The sequence below is a fragment of the Lathyrus oleraceus genome, chromosome 6 (genome assembly GCF_024323335.1).
Source record: "Lathyrus oleraceus cultivar Zhongwan6 chromosome 6, CAAS_Psat_ZW6_1.0, whole genome shotgun sequence".
NCBI lineage: Eukaryota > Viridiplantae > Streptophyta > Magnoliopsida > Fabales > Fabaceae > Lathyrus > Lathyrus oleraceus.
Genome location: NC_066584.1, coordinates 98663926 through 98684378, shown reverse-complemented (window position 1 = coordinate 98684378; position 20453 = coordinate 98663926). Strand labels below are relative to the sequence as shown.

Genomic DNA, 20453 nt, shown 5'->3' with positions numbered 1-20453 from the left:
GCTTTTCTTAGAGGTTTTGAATTGGTGTATGGCTTGCGAATTAATTTGCTTAAAAGCAAAATCCATGGGTATAACTCGAATGTTGATTTCTTACTATCAGTAATGTCTTTTTTGGCTTGAGATATTGGTTCTCATTTCTTTGTGTTCCTTGGCATGCCTATTGGTATTAACCCTAGAAGAAGGGAAGTATGAAGGATGGTTAATTCCAAGATTAAAAGTAAGCTTGTGGCTTGGAATAATATGAATTTGTCAATTTGAGGAAGGGGTACCGTTGGATTTAATTTTGAGTAACATTCTTATCTTTTCTTTTCTTTTTATAAGGATTTTAAAGAGATTATTAAAGAAATCATTATGTTGCAAAGAGTTTTTATTTGGGGTGGTGTCGAGGAAAATAAGAAAATTATTTGGGTAACTTGGCCTAAAGTTTGTATGTCAAAGGATGAAAGAGGCCTTAAAGTTAAGAATTACGGGAGATTCAACCTAGTGTTTCTTAGCAAATGGAAATGGAGGATTCTAAGCGAGCAAAATTTGGTGTGGTTTGATTTTTTGTTTTTCAGTTACGATGATATAAAGATTTCAACATTGATCCCTCATTTGGCAAACATTGGAAAAAAATATCTTCATGGTGGAAGTATATTTGTTTTGTATGAGATCCTTTGGACGAAAATCAAGAGCATTGGTTTTCAAAGTATATTTCTTGCAATCTTGGTGATGAAAGCAATATCAATTTTTGGAGGCATTGTTGGATAAAGGTGAAATTGTTATTCAAGCTTTCTTCCATATTTATTCATGTGTGCGGGGGCTAAAGGAATCAAAATTTGTGACATGGGACAGTTGTGCGATGGGGTTTGGAATTGGAATTTCAATATTCGGCAATAGTCGGATTCGGGAGATGTTGCAGCGAGCATGGAAATAATGTGGGTTTTATTGCACAATGTTTCTCTGACAGTTGAGGTAAAAGACAAATGTGTTTGGTGGCAGTACAATGATGGTTTTTCGGTTAATGCAAGTTATTTGCGGATGTCCGAGTTGTGTAGTGTGGGGTACGTTTTAGAGGCATATTTAAAGAGAGATGTTGCGACTTTGTGGAAAACAGGATCCAAGTAAAATTCGGATTTTTGGTTGGAGATTAATTCATAAGATCTTTTCGTGTCAGATGGAATTGAGTAAGCGTTGTGTTATCGAAGGAAGACATAACACATTATGTATGTTGTATTTTGATGGAGATAAGATTTTGATAACTTCTTATCTTGTGATTACTTCTTCGTGTTGGAGGAACTTCTCCAAGTGGCTTGGGTGGAATTAGATAATCATGTAGGTTCAGTGTTATTGCATTTTCGTGATCTCAAGCGGAAGTTGAAATTTAAGTTTATCGTAGATTTTCATTGGTTGTTTGGGCTAGCTTTTTGTTTGGATATTTGGAATTGTAAGAACTTTATCTTGTTCAGATAGGGGATTTTATGTAATTTTGATGTCTTAAGGATGGTTCAATTCTTACTATGGGAGTGGTTGTAAGTGACTAATAGTTTAAACATGCATATTGATTGGTCTGTTTGGTGTGTTAATCCATCTGCTTGCCTTGTGTAGTTTGTTGGTGGTGTTTTTTTCGCTGCTTTGTTGTTGTACTGTTATGTTGAACATTCCCTGTGCTTTTTATATTGAAGTTTATTTTCCTATAAAAAACTTGTATTGGAGCATGAAAACAAATCAAATAGAAACAAGGATGATACAATAACTTAGTTACAAAAGTTGTTAGAAGTTAGCTAGTGCAGTTGTTTGCTTCACACAAAAGTATGTGATAGAGTACATCCGTAGTAGTTTATGGTACAAGTCATATCTAACTATATAACCAAAACCATGTAACTACGTTCATTTAAGAGAAATTATTTACATTATGAATGATCAATTACTTCATCATAATATGGTGTCAATTTTACATCATTGAATGTTCATGTTTTTAGTGTTCTTTATTTTCATTTAAAAGTTTGTTAGACTTTGAAATCTATTACAAGTTTCTTTGCCCACTGATTTATGCTTGTTCTTGATTCTGCAACCAAATTCTAGAAATTCTATTGTACTTAATTTCCCATTTCATCTTTCTTCATCTTGATCTTTTCTGTATTTTATGTTTCTGTCATCGATCCTCCACAACATGTCTTTATGCGCCACTTCTCAAGTTCCTCAGAATGACACTGAATTTAGCTTCCATGTTAAACAAAGAGAATGCCTTAACTTTGTTACTTTGACACCAAAATTAGATGGTTCAAACTACTTGGCTTGAGGCATATTAATGAAGTGACTCATGGGTGCTAAGAAAAAGCTCAAATTCATTAATGGATTGATTGAAATTCCACCTGCTCTCAATATGAACAAGCTCAATGTTATCCAAAGTGGTGAAGTTTATTGATATCAAAGCTATAGTCAACTGTTTGATTTTGATGTCGACAACAACTGATATCCAATGATATCCAGTGAAGTATTTATCTCTTAAAGATGATTCAAGCGGTTTAAGATGCTCTCAGTACCAAAATGTTTTATGAAACTATTCTTTTGAAGATGATCTTATTCACATGCATAGAAGACTTACGTCAAATATCAAGTCATCTCTTTGAGGTTTACTCTGCCATCCAATGATGTTCAAGTGAAGACTTTTGTTTCATGATTCTCCAATAGTTTGGTCCTTCAACTCTCTGATGATGGTAATTAACTTAAAGACATCTCAAACCTCATCAAGCTACAAATTCAAAGTTATTAAGTGATACTAAAGTCAAAGATAATGATGTGAAGACTTGAAGCTTCAGAGTTGTGAAATAGAGGAAGTGTGAAAGTTTGTATGGTCATGTCTGACTGGGTTACCTGAGTTTTCTAAAGACACATGAGTATCTCTAGAATTACTATGGAAAAATCACACACATGCTTAAAATCTTTGAGGAGCCTCTCTCAATTTGTTAAAACTACCTATAAATGTTTTAAAGGCCTAGCTAATTGATTATGAAATTGTCTGATTAATTAAAAGTATGTTTGCAAGTGTCCAATCAATTAATCAAGTGTTATAATCAATTATTTCAAATTTGTAATGCCTATAATCGATTGCAACAGTCTCTTAATGGTTGACAACGACTAGAAATCAAAACATTCCATTTTGGGATGTAATGGTTGATTAGGTTAATCGATTATGACACTTAAATAACCCATGTATTATTTTCAAATTTATACCATGCGTTGACCAATAAATAGAGAGTTCGCCTATCATTTAAAATAACTCAGAAAATAGTATTTGATCATACTTTCTCACTCTCCCATCTATTTTTATAAATCTCTCACTTTCTTCTGGCTTCTTTTATTCATTATATTATAATTGTATTTATAGTTTAAACAATACTTTGAATTTTTAGTGCTTTACTTGGTTAATCTATAATTCTATTTCTAGTGTATCGTTTTTAATTATTAAAATTGTATTTTTTTATTGTATTTTTGGTGCATCAATTTTAATTATTAAAATTGTATTTATATTTAATTTTTCTAATTATTAAAATTGTATATTTATTTAATTTATATCCATTTTTAAAATTAAAATAAAATCTCAAACTGATTAGACGTGTCTTACCGACCAATATAAATTCTGATGTGCCTTTTCTTATCTCTTTCTTTTTTATTTTCATGTTATTTATGTGCCTTTTCCTATCTCTTTCTTTTTTATTTTCATGTTATTTACTTATATTAACCAAAGTTGAAAGACATGCTTATTTGATTTGATTGAGAGATTCAAACGGTTAAATTAAATAACTTTAAAGAAATGAGGTGTAGGAGAGAACCCACTTATTTGTATGATTTAATTTATTTATTTTATAACTAAAATGTTATTTTATTATATTTAGTTTTTAAAATATACTTATAAATATATATTTGATTGGATACTTGTGAAAAAATATGGACCATAGGTACAAAATTATTTATATAACATAACCTAATGATAATGATAATTTTATATAGACAAGTGTAAATGTCTATTAAAATAATAAAATATATAATCTTTTACGAAATTTTTATTGAAATAATCAATCTTTTCAAATAAATATCCAAACTAATCCATATTTTTACGTATTTTTAAAACTAATCCACTTAAAAAAAATTTAATATAAAAATGATGTCAATTCAATTAGCGATAATATATATAAATTAAGAGGAGTCGTCAATCCAATTGACAGTAGGGTACAAATACATAAGAGAAATGTGTTCGTACAATGTCATCAATTAGGTTAACGACTTATTTTAATTTTTATACGTTATTGACGATTGAATTAGCGTCATTTTTATGTTAAAATTCTTTTTTTTATAAATAAATTAATTTGAAAAATATGTGAGAATGTAAATTAATTTAAATATTTATTTAAAAAATCGATTATTTGAATTATTTCATGGTCTTTCATATGTACTATCTATTTGATAAATAGAAAGATAGAAATAATATTCGAAGAATAAACCATCTTAAAACAAAATAGGGACAAAGACAATAATTTTGTACATTGCGGGACATTCTCGTCTTTCCGACAACATCTTGTTACATTTTTGCTCATTTTCAGTCGTTCATACGAGGTGGTCGGTGCACTTCACACCCTCAAAACAAACAAAAATGTCCAAAAAGTCCTAAGTAGGATACATTATCCACAAAATTCCCGTAATATAGTTTGCAAAAACGGAGTTATCGAAGATTATAGGAATAACCATTTAATAGTACGTGGGACTGAAACGGGGTTGGGTGGGGTTTCTTATTTTCTGGTATCCAAATCCAGAAAATTCAAACTTTCATTGAAGCCTCCACGAAAATTCAATTCAGAATTCATAATTCATAACCACCATAGAACAGAAGTGAATGATTCAAATAGTTATTCGTATAATCTAATTCAACATCGTTACAAAGAGAAAACATCCAAATCGCATCAATTTCTTGGTTCCCCCAGATTGTTTTCTGAATCTGTAAGTGTAACTCTATTTTCAACTTTGAATTGTTAATTGTTAATTGTTAATTGTGTATTGTTTTCTTTCCTCTTCAATTTGGATGTAAAGTTTTGTTTTTTAAATATTACATCGGTCATTATGTTTTTTTTCCCAAAAAAAAACTAGTTCATGTTTGACATGCAGTGTTGTTGCTGTTGATTTGGAACAGTAATCATTGTTAAGACTAGAGACAAAGTTTGGAGGAAAAATTCATGTCTGTTGAATTTTGAGGTTTTTCTTTTTTCGGTGTGAGGAAAAAAAATGAATGTGGTAGGGAGAGTTGGAAGTTTGATAAGCCAAGGTGTGTACTCAGTTGCTACTCCTTTTCACCCCTTTGGTGGTGCTGTTGATGTGATTGTTGTTCAGCAACAAGATGGTACATTTAGAAGCACACCTTGGTATGTTAGGTTTGGTAAATTCCAAGGTGTTCTCAAAGGTGCTGAAAAGGTTGTTAGAATAAGTGTTAATGGTGTTGAGTCTGACTTCCATATGTATCTTGACAATTCTGGGGAGGCTTATTTTGTGAAGGAGGTGGATGAGGAGAAAGGGATTAATCTTGATCAAGATTCTGATAACAAAACTGGTAATTTTTTGAGTAATGGTCATGTACTTGATCATAGTATCTCGGATTCTGGGGTGCTTCGGTTGAAAGATAAGGTTGATTCATCCGTTGTGCCTCGGATTCAAAGGACGGAATCCGATGGGAGATATTATGACTTCCATGATTCTTTTGACAGTTCGGTTGATTTATCAGATTACGGGTCTAACTCGTATGAGACTCTAGAGGGTGAAAATTCCGTGGACTCAAAGGGTCCTCACCCTGAGATGGTTTTAGTGAGTGTCGATGGTCATATATTGACGGCTCCTATCTCAGAATCAGAGCAGACTGAGGAAAATGTCCAGTTGAGAAATCCTCAATTTCATCTTGGCCCGGCTGAGGAGACTGACATATGTGAAGGAAATGAAGAGTTTAGTTCCGGCGAAACTGCTTGGGCTGCTGATTATATTACCAAGCTGGATGTTTCAACAGATGATGTCCAATCCATTCGACGTGACACTAATGGTAACGGTAACACCTCCATGGCCTCGCTTGAAGTTCGTCAAAGAGAGGAGGTGAGTATTTGTCAATCACAACAAACTCTGGAGGTCGAAATTCAAGATCTTCATACGATAACTGATTCAGAAGGTGTGGTTGCATCTGGTCTCAAGAGGGAGAGTGTCTTCAAAAGCTGTTTGGAACTACAGGATCTTGTGCAGCAGTTCGAAAGCCCTGACTTGCAAGGTTCTAGGTCATTATTGGAGGTTAAAAATTCATCTGGTGAATCTAATGCAAGTTCTCCTGTAGTTGATGAAAATGAACAAGAGATAGTTATACAATCTGATGCAAGTTCTTCTGTAGTTGATGAAAACAAACAAGAGAGCGTTGAAAAATCTCAAAATATTAACGGATTATCCTCCACAACTAGTCCTACTTCTTCTGGTGGTCATAAATCTCCAAAGTCGGAATCGGGACTTCAAGATCAAGAGGTTGAAAAGGATGCATCAGGAGAAGTTGAAACTGCTTCCACCTCTCCTTCTGTCATTGATGATACTGAAAGGAATAACGAACAAGTTCCCATGTCGGTATCGAATGGCGGGGAAGATGATAGTCGTCAAACCACTTCACTCGAAAATATTAGTAATAGTGCAAGTGAGGTGGTGGAACCTCAAACCGAAACTTCAAGTAAAGGTCACCGAATCCATTCCGGTTTGGGTAAGCCCTGTGCTGCAAAGTTGTTAATCTTGGATTCAGACTTGTCTTATATTACTCGGTATTTATTTACTTTTGATTCATCTTATGATATGCAGGATTTGAGATTTCTCTCTGTGGTCATGAACTTAAGGCGGGTATGGGTTTGGAAGCTGCTGCTGGAGTGTTTGAAGCGCATCGAATATCGGAAGAGTATTTTGCAAATTCTGCACCGTCAATAATCAAAAATCAAAATCTTGTTATCAAGTTTAAAGAGATGTACTTGACGTGGGAAAAGGCCGCTCCTCTTGTTCTTGGAACGGCTGTATTTGGTTCAAATTTACCTGTTGAGCAGAAAGATGCAATTCCTGTGGAACAAGATCAACAATCACCTACATCTGGACGTAGATGGAGACTTTGGCCTATTCCTTTTCGAAGGGTCAAGACACTTGAGCACAATTATAGCAATGCATCAAATGAGGAGGTATTTCTAGATTCCGAGTCCGGGGCCCTTGTAGAACCAACTCCAACATCGAGCTCCGAGGGTTCTCCTCGTAAGCAATTTGTAAGGACAAATGTTCCCACCAATGAACAGATAGCATCGTTGAATCTTAAAGACGGTCAAAATACAGTAACCTTCAGTTTCTCTACAAGGGTTCTGGGAACACAACAGGTTTTGTGACATTCATTGACTCTTTATGTTCTCAAATGAAGTTATATATACAGTAATTAAGTTTTGTTTATTAAACGAGACATTCCAATTGTGCAAACAGGTTGATGCTCATATATACTTATGGAAGTGGAATGCAAGAATTGTAATTTCAGATGTTGATGGAACTATTACAAAGTAAGGCCACTAATAACGCATCTTAGGCTACAAAGGGTCCATTTGGTTTTGAAGCTTAAAGAAAAGTGATTCTATGAAACACCTTTAGTTTTTTTTCTTTCCTGAAGCTATTATTGTAAAGTTTTGAGAAAAGTACTCAATAGTTTTGAGAATAAAAATCAAATTCTTATTTTCCCTTCTTTTAGGTCTGATGTTTTAGGACAGTTCATGCCTTTGGTTGGCAAAGATTGGACACAATCTGGAGTGGCAAGGCTTTTCTCTGCCATTAAGGTATATATTTTATTTATTTATTTATGCAGATTTAACTTATTCAATTTAATTGGAGTAGAACTTTTAAGGCCAAAATATGATTATGTATATGGAAACAGATCTTTATAGGGTATTTCCTTAAGATGCATCTTATACTGTGAATGTGTAATTTAATTTCCGCTTTCTTCTTACAGTTTGTTCGTTATGTTTCTGTTAATTTTATTTCTACTAGAATGAAAATGTAAATAAATTAAATGGTTAGTAGCAAAATTTTACTGTCTTTCAAATGTAAAATACAGCTACGGATGATGTTATAATGACACCTATAGTTACAGTGATTTATCTCAAGAGAATAAATATTTAATACTTAATTTGGATTTAATGTCAGGAAAACGGATACCAGCTGCTGTTTCTGAGTGCTCGCGCAATTGTCCAGGCATATCTAACGAGGAACTTCCTACTTAACCTGAAACAGGTATTATATTATCAAAGTTCCTATAAGCGAATTGTATATATCAAAGTTCATAATTGAAGGACTATTATAAAATCATTTGCAGGATGGAAAAACCTTACCTAATGGACCTGTTGTTATTTCTCCTGATGGATTATTTCCTTCACTTTTCCGAGAAGGTGAGGCCCTTTTAAAATGAGCTTAATTGAAGATGTGTTGGATACTACTATATATGTACTTCATGTGATTACGTAATCATTTGTTAACTATGTGATGATAGACTTGCATATTACTAGAAACCTAAGAATAACAACGCATTACCTTTGTGTTCGGATCATCTGTTCTTTTTACGTGCGGGATATTTTAAGTCTCTAACTTGTTATTCTGTGTGTTTGGACCTATTTGGATGGAAGTGATAAGAAGAGCACCTCATGAATTCAAGATTGCTTGTCTAGAGGTAACTGCTGGAGCACAAAACCATGTCATTGTATATCTCGGAAATGCTCTTAAAATGTATCTTCTTACCAACAGTATATTTATATTTTTTCGCAGGATATCAAAAGACTTTTCCCTTCTGATTATAATCCATTCTATGCGGGGTTTGGCAATAGAGACACAGATGAGCTTAGTTACAGGAAGATTGGAATCCCAAAGGGCAAAATATTCATTATTAACCCTAAGGTTTGTTTTTTTGATTAACATTTCAGATGATTAGTATTTTCTTGATTAATATTTCAGATGGTTAAGATTTTCTTTAGTTCTTCACTGACACCAACTAAATCTTGTGAAAACTAACAGGGTGAGGTGGCTATTAGTCAACGTATTGGTGCAAAGTCATATACATCGTTACATACCCTCGTCAATGACATGTTTCCGCCTACTTCTTTGGTCGAGCAGGTGCCAAATAATCTCATAATCCCATTTTAATATTATATTTGAACTTAACCCCGGATATTTTTGACTTTAAATATCTGAACATTGCAGGAGGATTACAATGCATGGAATTATTGGAGAATGCCATTGCCAGATGTTGACTAATTTTTCGGTTTAAGTTATTCCCTTCCCTTTGATAAGGATCCGTTGGTGCGGAACAATTCACCACGTCCACCAAAAAGCCAGACAAATCGACCAATTTGACGCATTTATGTGCCATAACTGAGCAAAGAGTACATTCTATCCCAGAAATCATTGATGATTGGGCATGTAAGTTATCCAAGGACATAATTCATTATGAAGGCAATGCCCATGTTTTACTTCTTTTTTGATCTGCATTAAATCTTGATTCATTTCTACTCATCAACAGAGTTGAATAACATTCGGCTTACATGGTAACTGCCACATCTTGTATATTTTTTCATTGGGTTATTATGAAACAACGGCATACATGCTTATCAAAACAACTATCTTTTCTCTCTAATTCTAATTCTAATTCTAGTTCTGTGTCAGTGGTTGTGGTTGTGGTCACCAAGCATTAGAGTTTGTGTTTTCATGCCATGATTTGCAATACTGTTAAGTCTTAGTCTTAACTCGGTGATTATGATTATTTTAGGGTGTGTTTAAATTGTAGATTCTGAAAATATGTCACCCTAGGCATTGTAATATTAGTATGGATTACTCAATTAGCTTAATGATTTGTTTGGCTTCTGTTTTTCATTTTTCCTGTGATTCTGATGCTTTGTTATGGAAATTAAGTTGCTTTTTCTTGATCAATAAGAAATTTCCGGTTCACAAAAAAACTCGCACGTTGTTTGACAGTCAGGATTAAGGGTAGTTTATAAGCACCTGCTCTGCTCGATTCAATTGAATTCCTTTTAATTAAAGAGCAGAACTGCGAGGGGTCACACAATGTCCAAAGCGGACAATACTTTTACTTTAGAAAAACCGTCGCAACTAACTTTTGTAGCCTTGACTGAGAGCTTCTGTTTCGGTACACAAAAAAAATTCACTTTGAGAATTAACACAAGTCCTAAAACAAATGATACCTCAACAAGTGGTGCAGCGGACACAAGGTTTGAAGTTTGAACATGTTTATACCTGATTTTTACTGTTTGTGATCAACAACCAAAATAACAGAATTTTTAGTTGAATTATAAACAATTTGGGGAACATCATATCATTGGGCAGCCCCTCTACAATTTGAGGCACTAGTTCATATTAGCATATAAAAATACAGTTGGAGAGTTTTGGTGCTTACTTGGTGACTATTTTTTGTGATTACACTCTGGCCTATAACCATTATTTGTTCCATTTTGGTCTTTTAACTTCACTATTGTTATTCATTTCCTACAAATATGTCAGCCTTTTGAATATGCGGGCATTAGTTGTGAGTGATTGTTATTTTTGTATATTTCAATATCTTGTTTTTTCACCTATAAATTAGGATTTTACTCTAGTTGTCATCTTTTTCTTCCTCTTAATTCAACTCACCTAATCCTGATGAATCCTCTTAACTCAACTCAACTAAATTTTCTATAACAAAAAAAGATAATTGAACAAAAGAGATGGAGAACAAAAACTGTCTAGTAAAAACTAGGGGATGATGCTTTAACCTGGTTGATAGCAGACGAGCCTAAAAAAATAATGGATAAGTTTGTGTATATTTATGTTATTTTATTTTGTTACGGGAAATGCTCTTTCCACCTCAAAAATGCCCTATTTGCGTCCAGAGATGTATTTTTGGACGTATCCAAAATCATACGATATTTCATTTTTCTGAGATCCATTTCATTTTGAACAAAATATGGTCCGGAGAGATTATTTGAGTGTGTTCGGAGATGCATCTTTTAAATGTTCCCTGAAGTTCTTTAAAAGGTACTGGAAGCATGTTATTAGTAAGGAAGAATATTTCGGAGATGCATATTTGAAAATCCCCTAAATCATTTCAGAGCATCATTATTATCCTAACAGAGCATCATTATTATCCTAACATTGTAATTTTTTTAGGTCAAGTTATATTAAAGTAAAATCAAAGTAAAACAAAGTTTATATTAAAGTTAAATGAAAGTAAAAAGTCATGCATTAACTCAGAAAGTCAAGAACATACATAACATTTGTTCGAAAATAAAAAAAGATAATACATACATACATAAACTATTAGGTATCTCTAACTCCATGCCATTTTCTTCGCCTATACTACATGACACTTTGTAACTCACAATCATGCTCTCCACGAGGGCCAATTAGATCTATCAAATCGTACAGTCCTATCGCGTCGCGAAAAATATCTGAGCGCATCGCACGTTCGAAAATACAACAAAGTTATCACTGGACTTTATTTATTCTCGAAGGAAAGGGAAAATATCGATAAAATCCATGGGAAAAGAAAAAGGATAAGGAAGTTGGTTATGCAAGAAGAATGTATTAACATCCTTCACAAATGTTGATTCAACGAGAATCATTTTGATTGTTTTTTGTACGAATGAGTGTTACTATCTAAAGGTTACTTGCAATGATAATGGGGAAAAAAGGTTTAATATTTAATGTGCTCGCCAAAGATTCAAACCCTGTGCCTACGTATTCTCATAGTGCAATGAGAAAATCATAGCTCCGTAGTTCATGGTAGAAAATATGAATTTGTTGGTTGATTTTAAGGAACAATTATAATCGTATCCTAGAAGTGTGTAGACGTTTGTAGCGGGAAATTCATGATCATCAAGCTATTGACAAGCTAGAGATCAAATAACAAGAGTCGCCACCGCGCTTTTATTGTTTCCAAGGGAAAAGGGAAAAAGTACGAACAAAATCCAAAAGTAAGAAGTTTTCAAATCAAAACTAATAAAAAGTCAGAGATCACAGGTAAGGGGGATGGTTACACAGAGGGAAGGTGTTAGCACCCAAAGTGTCCTAGGTACTCCTAGGGAGCCCTTTTTGTGTGCATATGTACTTGGTATAAAGTGATGTTTACAAACAAATAGAATGGGGGGATGAGAAAAGAATTCATTAATTATATTTTTGTATTTAACAAGATCTCCGGTCTTGTGCCTACATACCAACATAAAAATGAGGGATCAAAACCTCGTAGTTCGTGATACAAATTTCAAATTGGATGCATCGCTTTTAACAAAATTAAGTTTAAAAGGCACAAAGGCCTAAAAATGGTTTGAATGAGTTAATTATTTTTGCCTTTTTGAAAGTTTAAGTCAAGTATAGTTAAGTCTATTTACAAGTTTGATTTAAGAAAAGAAGTTTGAAAATGCAATGACATAAGGCCAAAGTTTCTATCTTTTTGCAAAAAGTGGTCAAAGTTTAGAACAAAAGTAGTTCACACAAATAAGATTTTGAAAAATGGAGGGAGAGATTTTGAAATTAAAGAAATGGGGAGAAGATGAAGAGACTATCCTATGCACCAAATTAAAAGTTTAGAGTTGAAAAGATCTGACCAAGTGGGTAGCAATCCAATAGACAAGAATGTCAATAGAAACCAAGAATTCCCTTGGACTTTTAGAATCAAGCAACACACAAATGCACAATTATATTATCTTGAAGAGCAAGGGATCAAATAAAGATGACCACATCCAAGCTTATCCATTCCATGATCTTCTTCAAAAATAGCCCATGTAACAGATGAATTCCACAAGTCACAGGTTCAAAATAACAGCTTCACAATGGTTATGTTGCAGATGAATCTTAGAGAGGTCTTCAAAGATGTATCAGATGAATTTCAAATTGCAAGCACTTGATTTCTCAACAAGTTGGCATTGGCCAAGTCCTTTAGCATAGGAAGGTTGCCTAGATTCTAAGTCCATTTGTCCAAGATCAAGCCAACAGTCCACTCAAAAGTTTTTTAGGGTTTTTTGTTGTTATTATGTACATTAATGGTCAAAGACCACACAAACAAGCAAAGTATACACAAACAAAATATATCACACAATATGGTCCAAATGGACAAAGTGAAAATTGCATTAACATAAACAATTAGAATGATATGAACAATGGTAAATAAAATAGAGTGCTAAAAGTAAATTGCATTAAAGTAAAAGCTTGAAATTAAAAGTTAGTAGTTAATTGGTTAGAAGTTAGTATTGTTTTGCTTTTGCTTTTCATTTTAAGACATTCTTTGGAGAACACTTAACCCACTTATCACAAGCATGAATCTTTGAGTCAAAACATCTTCCAAAGGAAGGAAAGAAGGCCAAGTTTCCACATAATATCATGAAAGAGGGGAGACTTACAATCTCACTAACTAGAATGCTTATGCCTTTTATGTCACAAATTTAACGCTATGTTAAGCAATCGTAATTGGACTTATATAGAAGTCACAACTATTTGAGGTCGGGCAATAGAATTTTGGTGTTAATGCATGTTAGAGACATAATATAATGGACTATGCTCATGAAACATACCACACACAAAAAGAATATACAAAGACATGATGAGGATGTGTCACATCACGGTCTCGAAGACTGGGTGATCATTCACACATTTTACAATGGACTTCTGTACAACACAAGATTGACAGTAGACGCCGTCGCGGGCAGTGCACTTATGGACAAGCCATACAACGAAGCCTATCAACTCATTGAAAACATGGCCCAAAACCATTGCCAATGGGGAGGTGAAAGAACTCCAGTAGAAAAGTCCCAAACAAAAGGTGGAATGTGCGAAATCAGTAGCCTTGACCATGTCCATGCTAAGGTAGATGCCCTTGCTCAAAATTTAGATAACTTGACCATAACACCCGCAACCACCGTGGCTGCCGTAACTCCAAACTGCGAGTTATGTGGAGTTCCTGGACACACTGCACCAAAATGTCAGATATTAGCAGGAGTCTCCACTGATCAAGTGAATTATGCTCAAGGAAACCCTTATTTGAATACCTACAACCCAGGTTGGAAAAACCATTCTAACTTTTCGTACAAGAACAACAACGCCTTGTATGCACCTGGCCAAGCACCTGCTATTCCACCTGGATATCAAAAGCCAACTACTAATTCTCCTAACATTCCTAGGAATTCCAACCTTGAATTAATGATGGAAAGTTTTATAGCTACCCAAGCTCAAACGAACAAATACTTCTTGAACCAAAACATACACACTAGTGAACAGCTTAAGCAATTAGCAAACAAAGTAGACACTTTAGCCACCCATAACAAAATGCTTGAAACACAGATTTCACAAGTGGCTCAACAACAAGCATCTACTGCTGCTCCTGCCAGCACATTTCCTGGACAACCACGACCTAATTCAAAAGGACATGCAAACTGTAACACCCCAATAAAAATAAGATAATTATTTGATTTAAATTAATATTATATTTATTAATTTAGTTAAATAATTGGAATTATTGGATTATTATTATTATTATTTTGGAATAATAATTATTGGAAAATATATAAGTGTGAAGTAAGGAAAAAGAATCCCATTTGGTAAAAAGAGTTTTACGTGAAACAGAGAAGCGGCTGAAAAGTGGAAAGTGGAGAAAGGGCAAAGAGGAAGAGCAAGGGCAAAGGTTGGAGAAGAGAAAAGCTTGGAGCTTAGAGATTGCCGGATTAACTCAGGTAAGGGGGGTTTATCGTCGTTTAATGGGTATTATGGGTTAGCATGTAATGGGTAGTGATAAGTCGTTGAATCGACCCTAATTGGGATCATGAATGCTGGAAAATTATGTTGGATAAACTGTGTTTAGGCTGTAATTGAATCTGTGTTTGGGTTAGTTGTGAATTTCCGAACGTATAGCTTTTTACGGGATTGGAATCGGAGGTCCGGAAGTCCTCCAACGGCGGAAAATGCGGAGAATTCTGCATTCTGCCTTGTGTTAGCGCAGGAACAGCTTCTGTCTTGCGTTAACCGGTTAACCCAGGGTGTTAACCGGTTAACACTGTTATGTATTCTGAATAATTGCTGTTTTGTCTGCGTTAACCGGTTAACCCAGGGCGTTAACCGGTTAACACTGTTGTGAATGCTGAGATATGGCTGTTTGTGCTGCGTTAACCGGTTAACCCAGGGCGTTAACCGGTTAACACTGTTAAGTTTTGGGCAGGAAGCGTGTTTGTGCTGCGTTAACCGGTTAACCCAGGGCGTTAACCGGTTAACACTGTTGCAGAGTGGAAAAATTGTTAATTAAAATGTTGTGTGCCTAATTGATGGTTGCCTATATCGGCGTGTGATATAGTAGGGATTATTTCCCGCTGTTTTGAGCAGTATAGGTATTAGTAGAGTGTGCTAATACTGTGTTTAATTATTTGACATGATATGATGTGTGATACATGTGTTGATACTGTATGATGGTATGCATAACGTTGTGAATGTGTATGTTATGCATGTGTTGTGAATGGACTGTTTTATGGCTTAGAGAGTGAGCATCGGTCCATTGTGGATTATTGTTGTGATGTTGCATTGCTAGGTGATTAGCGTGCATAATGTGGCCTTTATGGTGGTAGCTAATTCCCATGGTGAGGAATTAGTGATGTTAGTCATTTGGACTGTTTTTGATGTTTGGATGCTAGGTGAATTAGCGTGCATAGCATGGCCCTTGGGGTGGTAGCTAATTCCCATGGTGAGGAATTAGTGATGTGAGTCACTAGGTCTCAAATGAGTGGGACTGGTGAGCTTGGTAGCCGTACCTGGATTTGGTCGGTGAAGTTGAACTATATGTTCACAAATAGTCGGTACCGCATGCATGGAGTCTCATTGCATAATATATGTGTAGTGTATAATATGAATGGATGTATTCCAATGTTATACGTGTGTTGTGTTGGCATTGAGCATGAGTATGAATTGTGTTGATATTGAGTATGATGTTTGAGTTGATGTGCCGTTACTGAATGTGTGATACGATTAGGGTGATTAATGTGTTAAATTACTTAACATGACATTATATTCTATAATGCTTATTATATCGATTGAGGAACTCACCCTTACAACTATTTTTCAGGTAACGAGCAGTGATTGAGTAGAAGCTAATGCTTGGAGTCTAGTGTAGTCTCCTTAGTGGGTCATGCTCTGATAGATGTAACATCGGGAGGGAACATTTTAATTGTGTTGTTGATGTTTGCTGAACCAGTTTACATGTAGTATGTTACATGTTTTGAATGATCGATTTGATCTCTATCCGCTGCGTATTGTGCAATACTTTATGTTTTGAGTTAAATAATGAGCATGACCAAATATTATGGTGAATGGTGTGAAGTGTTTGTGTGACACCCTTAATTGCATGATTACTCTGATTTATATGTTGTTATTTTAATTAAATATTTGGGGTATTTTAGAAGGGTGTTACATTAGTGGTATCAGAGCATAGTCGGTCGAGTCGAGTCGTAATTATTCTGTTTCCCCTGTACGGGATAGGTGTTGTGTAACCCTATCAGTACTTATTGTTTTAGCTTGATTGGGTTTTCAGAATAGAGATGGCTGGAAGAGGTAGAGACGATGCTGCGATTGCTGAGGCTCTGGGTATGCTAGCTGGAGTACTTGGAGGGAATCCGAATGTTGTGGGAATGGGAGCTGCTCGTCAACTGAGTGAGTTCCAGAAGAACAATCCTCCAATGTTCAAGGGAGCATACGATCCAGATGGCGCTCAGAAGTGGTTGAAGGAGATCGAGAGAATCTTCCGAGTGACTGAGTGTGCCGATAACCAGAAGGTCAGGTTCGGTACGCATATGCTGTCAGAAGAGGCTGATGATTGGTGGGTTGCTACCCGCACTGAGTTGGAATCTGCTGGGAATGCTGAGATCACTTGGGCTGTGTTCAGAGAGAGATTCCTGAGAAAGTACTTTCCAGAGGATGTCAGAGGAAAGAAAGAGATAGAGTTCTTAGAATTGAAGCAGGGTAACAGGTCTGTTACTGAGTATGCTGCTAAGTTCACAGAGCTGTCGAAATATTACACTCCCTATGATGAGGCTACTGGGGAATTTTCGAAATGTGTGAAGTTTGAGAACGGGTTACGTCCCGAGATCAAGCAGGCTATTGGGTATCAGCGGATTAGAGTGTTTTCTGATTTGGTGGACTGTTGCAGGATTTTTGAACAGGATTCCAAAGCCAGAGCGGAGAGCTATCAGCAGAGGGTTGATAGGAGAGGCAAGAATCAGAATGATCGTGGGAAACCGTATGCAGCTGGCAAAGGTTTCCAGAGACAGAGTGGGATGAAGAGGCCTAGTGGGGGAGACTCTAGTGCTCCTGCTAAGTGTTACAGATGTGGTCAGGCGGGACATCGTTTCCACGAGTGTACCAGTGCTGAGAAGAAGTGTTTCAAGTGTGGTAAAGGTGGTCATTTGGCTGCAGAGTGCCGGTTGAAGACTCTGACTTGCTTCAACTGTGGAGAGGTGGGTCATATCAGTCCACAGTGTCCTAAGCCAAAGAAGGAGAACCAGTCGGGAGGCAAGGTCTTTGCTTTATCGGGTTCTGAGACTTTTGCAGACGATCGTTTGATCCGAGGTACGTGTTATATTAATGGCTTTCCTCTTGTAGCTATTATTGACACCGGTGCTACTCATTCCTTTATATCTTTGGACTGTGCTGTGAAACTTAAGTTAGAGATATCTGAGATGCATGGAAGTATGGTGATTGATACTCCTGCGAAGGGTTCAGTGACTACTACTTCAGTTTGTTTGAATTGTCCTTTGAGTATTTTTGGTAGAGACTTTGGGATAGACCTTGTGTGTCTTCCATTAGTGCAGATTGATGTTATCTTGGGTATGAACTGGTTGGTGTTTAACCGAGTTTCTATCAACTGTTTTGATAAGACTGTGATATTTCCTGAGATTGAGGAAGGTAAGGATTTGTTTCTATCAGCAAGGCAGGTGAATGAGGAAGTAGCAGGTGGGGCAGAGTTGTTTATGATGTTAGCGACTTTGGAGGCTAAAGATAAACTGGTGATTGGCGATCTAGCCGTGGTGTGTGATTTTCCTGATGTGTTTCCTGAAGAAGTGAATGAATTGCCGCCAGAGCGTGAAGTTGAATTCTCGATTGATTTGGTACCTGGTACTAGACCGATATCGATGGCTCCGTACCGTATGTCTGCTGTTGAGTTAGCTGAATTGAAGAGTCAGCTGGAAGATCTGTTGGATAAGAAATTTATTCGTCCGAGTGTGTCACCGTGGGGTGCACCACTGTTATTGGTTAAGAAGAAAGAAGGTACTATGAGGTTGTGTGTGGACTACAGGCAACTGAATAAAGTGACGATCAAGAATCGGTATCCTTTGCCGAGGATTGATGATTTGATGGATCAGTTGGTTGGTGCGAGTGTGTTCAGCAAGATAGATTTGAGATCGGGATATCATCAGATACGTGTGAAAACTGAGGATATTCAGAAGACTGCTTTCAGAACAAGGTATGGACATTATGAGTATTCTGTAATGCCTTTTGGTGTGACTAATGCGCCTGGAGTATTCATGGAGTATATGAATAGGATTTTCCATCCGTACCTAGACAAGTTTGTTGTGGTGTTTATTGATGACATTTTGGTGTATTCGAAATCTGAAGAAGAGCATGTTGAGCATTTGAGAGTGGTTTTAGAAGCTCTACGAGAAAAGAAGTTATTTGCTAAACTATCCAAGTGTGAATTTTGGTTAGAGGAGGTTAGTTTTCTTGGTCATGTGATTTCAAGAGGTGGTATTGCTGTTGATCCTTCTAAGATAGAAGCGGTGTCTAAGTGGGAAGCTCCGAAGTCTGTTGCTGAGATTCGAAGTTTCCTTGGATTGGCTGGTTACTATAGGAAATTCATTGAGGGATTTTCTAAGTTGGCGTTACCGTTGACGATGTTGACTAGAAAGGGGCAAGCATTTGTTTGGGACTCAAAATGTGAAGAAGGTTTCCAAGAGTTAAAGAGAAGGTTGACTACTGCTCCTGTTCTGATATTACCGAGTTCGTCGGAATCATTTGAGGTTTACTGTGATGCTTCATTGTTGGGTTTGGGTGGTGTGTTGATGCAGAATAAGCGGGTTATAGCTTATGCTTCGAGACAACTGAGGGTTCATGAGAGGAACTATCCGACACACGATTTAGAGTTGGCAGCTGTGGTATTTGTTCTGAAGTTATGGAGGCATTACTTGTACGGGTCAAGATTTGAGATTTTCAGTGACCATAAGAGTTTAAAGTATTTGTTTGATCAGAAAGAGCTGAATATGAGACAGAGGAGATGGTTAGAGTTTCTGAAGGATTATGACTTTGGTTTGAATTACCATCCGGGTAAAGCAAACGTAGTGGCTGATGCATTGAGTCGGAAATCATTGCATATGTCTATGTTAATGGTTAAGGAATTGGATTTAATTGAACAGTTTAGAGACTTGAGTTTGGTGTGTGAGAGTACTCACAATAGTGTTAAATTGGGAATGTTGAAGTTAACGAGTGGTATTCTGGATGATATCAGAGAGGGTCAGAAATCCGATGTGCTTTTGGTTGATAAGTTGACTCTAGTGAATCAAGGTCAAGGTGGTGAATTCAGAGTTGATGAGAATGGTGTTTTGAAATTTGGTAATCGGGTGTGTATTCCGGATGTTATCGAACTTAAGAAGAGTATTCTTGAGGAAGGACATCGTAGTGGCCTGAGTATTCATCCTGGAGCTACGAAGATGTATCATGATTTGAAAAAGTTATTTTGGTGGCCGGGAATGAAAAGAGAAATTGCAAGTTTTGTTTATTCCTGTTTGACTTGTCAGAAGTCAAAGATTGAGCATCAGAAGCCGTCTGGGCTAATGCAACCGTTGACTATTCCGGAGTGGAAGTGGGATAGTATCAGTATGGATTTTGTGTCTGGTTTGCCGAGGACAAATAAGAATTGTGAAGCTATTTGGGTGATTATTGACAGATTGACAAAGTCGGCTCATTTCATTCCGATCAGAATGGATTATCCGTTAGAGAAATTAGCTGAGTTGTATATTGAGAAGATTGTAAGTTTGCATGGTATTCCGTCGAGTATTGTTTCGGACAGAGATCCTAGATTTACATCGAAGTTCTGGGAAGGTTTGCAGAAGGCTATGGGAACTAAGCTGAGATTGAGTTCTGCATATCATCCGCAGACTGATGGTCAGACTGAGAGGACGATTCAGTCATTAGAGGATCTTTTGAGGGCTTGTGTTTTGGAAAAGGGAGGTGCTTGGGATTGTTATTTACCTTTGATTGAGTTTACCTACAACAATAGTTTTCATTCGAGCATTGGTATGGCACCGTTTGAAGCTTTGTATGGTAGGAGATGTCGGACACCTTTATGTTGGTATGAGTCCGGTGAGAGTGCTGTGGTTGGA

At 36.2% G+C, this 20453-nt stretch overlaps 1 protein-coding gene across 2 annotated transcripts; it reads left to right on the top strand.

Annotated features, from left to right (window-relative positions):
* Positions 1 to 4556: 4556 nt before the first annotated feature.
* On the top strand, positions 4557 to 9927 carry LOC127091275 (phosphatidate phosphatase PAH1). Of its 2 annotated transcripts, none has more exons than XM_051029868.1 (11): positions 4557 to 4977; positions 5168 to 6751; positions 6847 to 7400; positions 7501 to 7574; positions 7760 to 7844; positions 8212 to 8298; positions 8381 to 8453; positions 8688 to 8731; positions 8827 to 8955; positions 9073 to 9171; positions 9259 to 9927. In XM_051029868.1, exons 2-11 carry the CDS (start codon positions 5260 to 5262, stop codon positions 9310 to 9312), a joined length of 2691 nt encoding a protein of 896 aa, XP_050885825.1. In that variant the 5' UTR covers positions 4557 to 4977; positions 5168 to 5259; the 3' UTR covers positions 9313 to 9927. The 2 variants fall into 2 exon arrangements, with proteins under 2 accessions (XP_050885825.1, XP_050885824.1); XM_051029867.1 differs by having other exon boundaries at positions 5143 to 6751.
* The last annotated feature ends 10526 nt before the right edge of the window (positions 9928 to 20453 follow it).

Coding starts and splice junctions, on each gene's coding strand:
- LOC127091275 (XM_051029868.1), top strand. CDS start 5,260: ATGAATGTGGTAGGGAGAGTTGGAAGTTTGATAAGCCAAGGTGTGTAC. Junction 7,401..7,500: donor GGGTTCTGGGAACACAACAG/GTTTTGTGACAT, acceptor TTGTGCAAACAG/GTTGATGCTCATATATACTT. Junction 8,956..9,072: donor TATTCATTATTAACCCTAAG/GTTTGTTTTTTT, acceptor GAAAACTAACAG/GGTGAGGTGGCTATTAGTCA.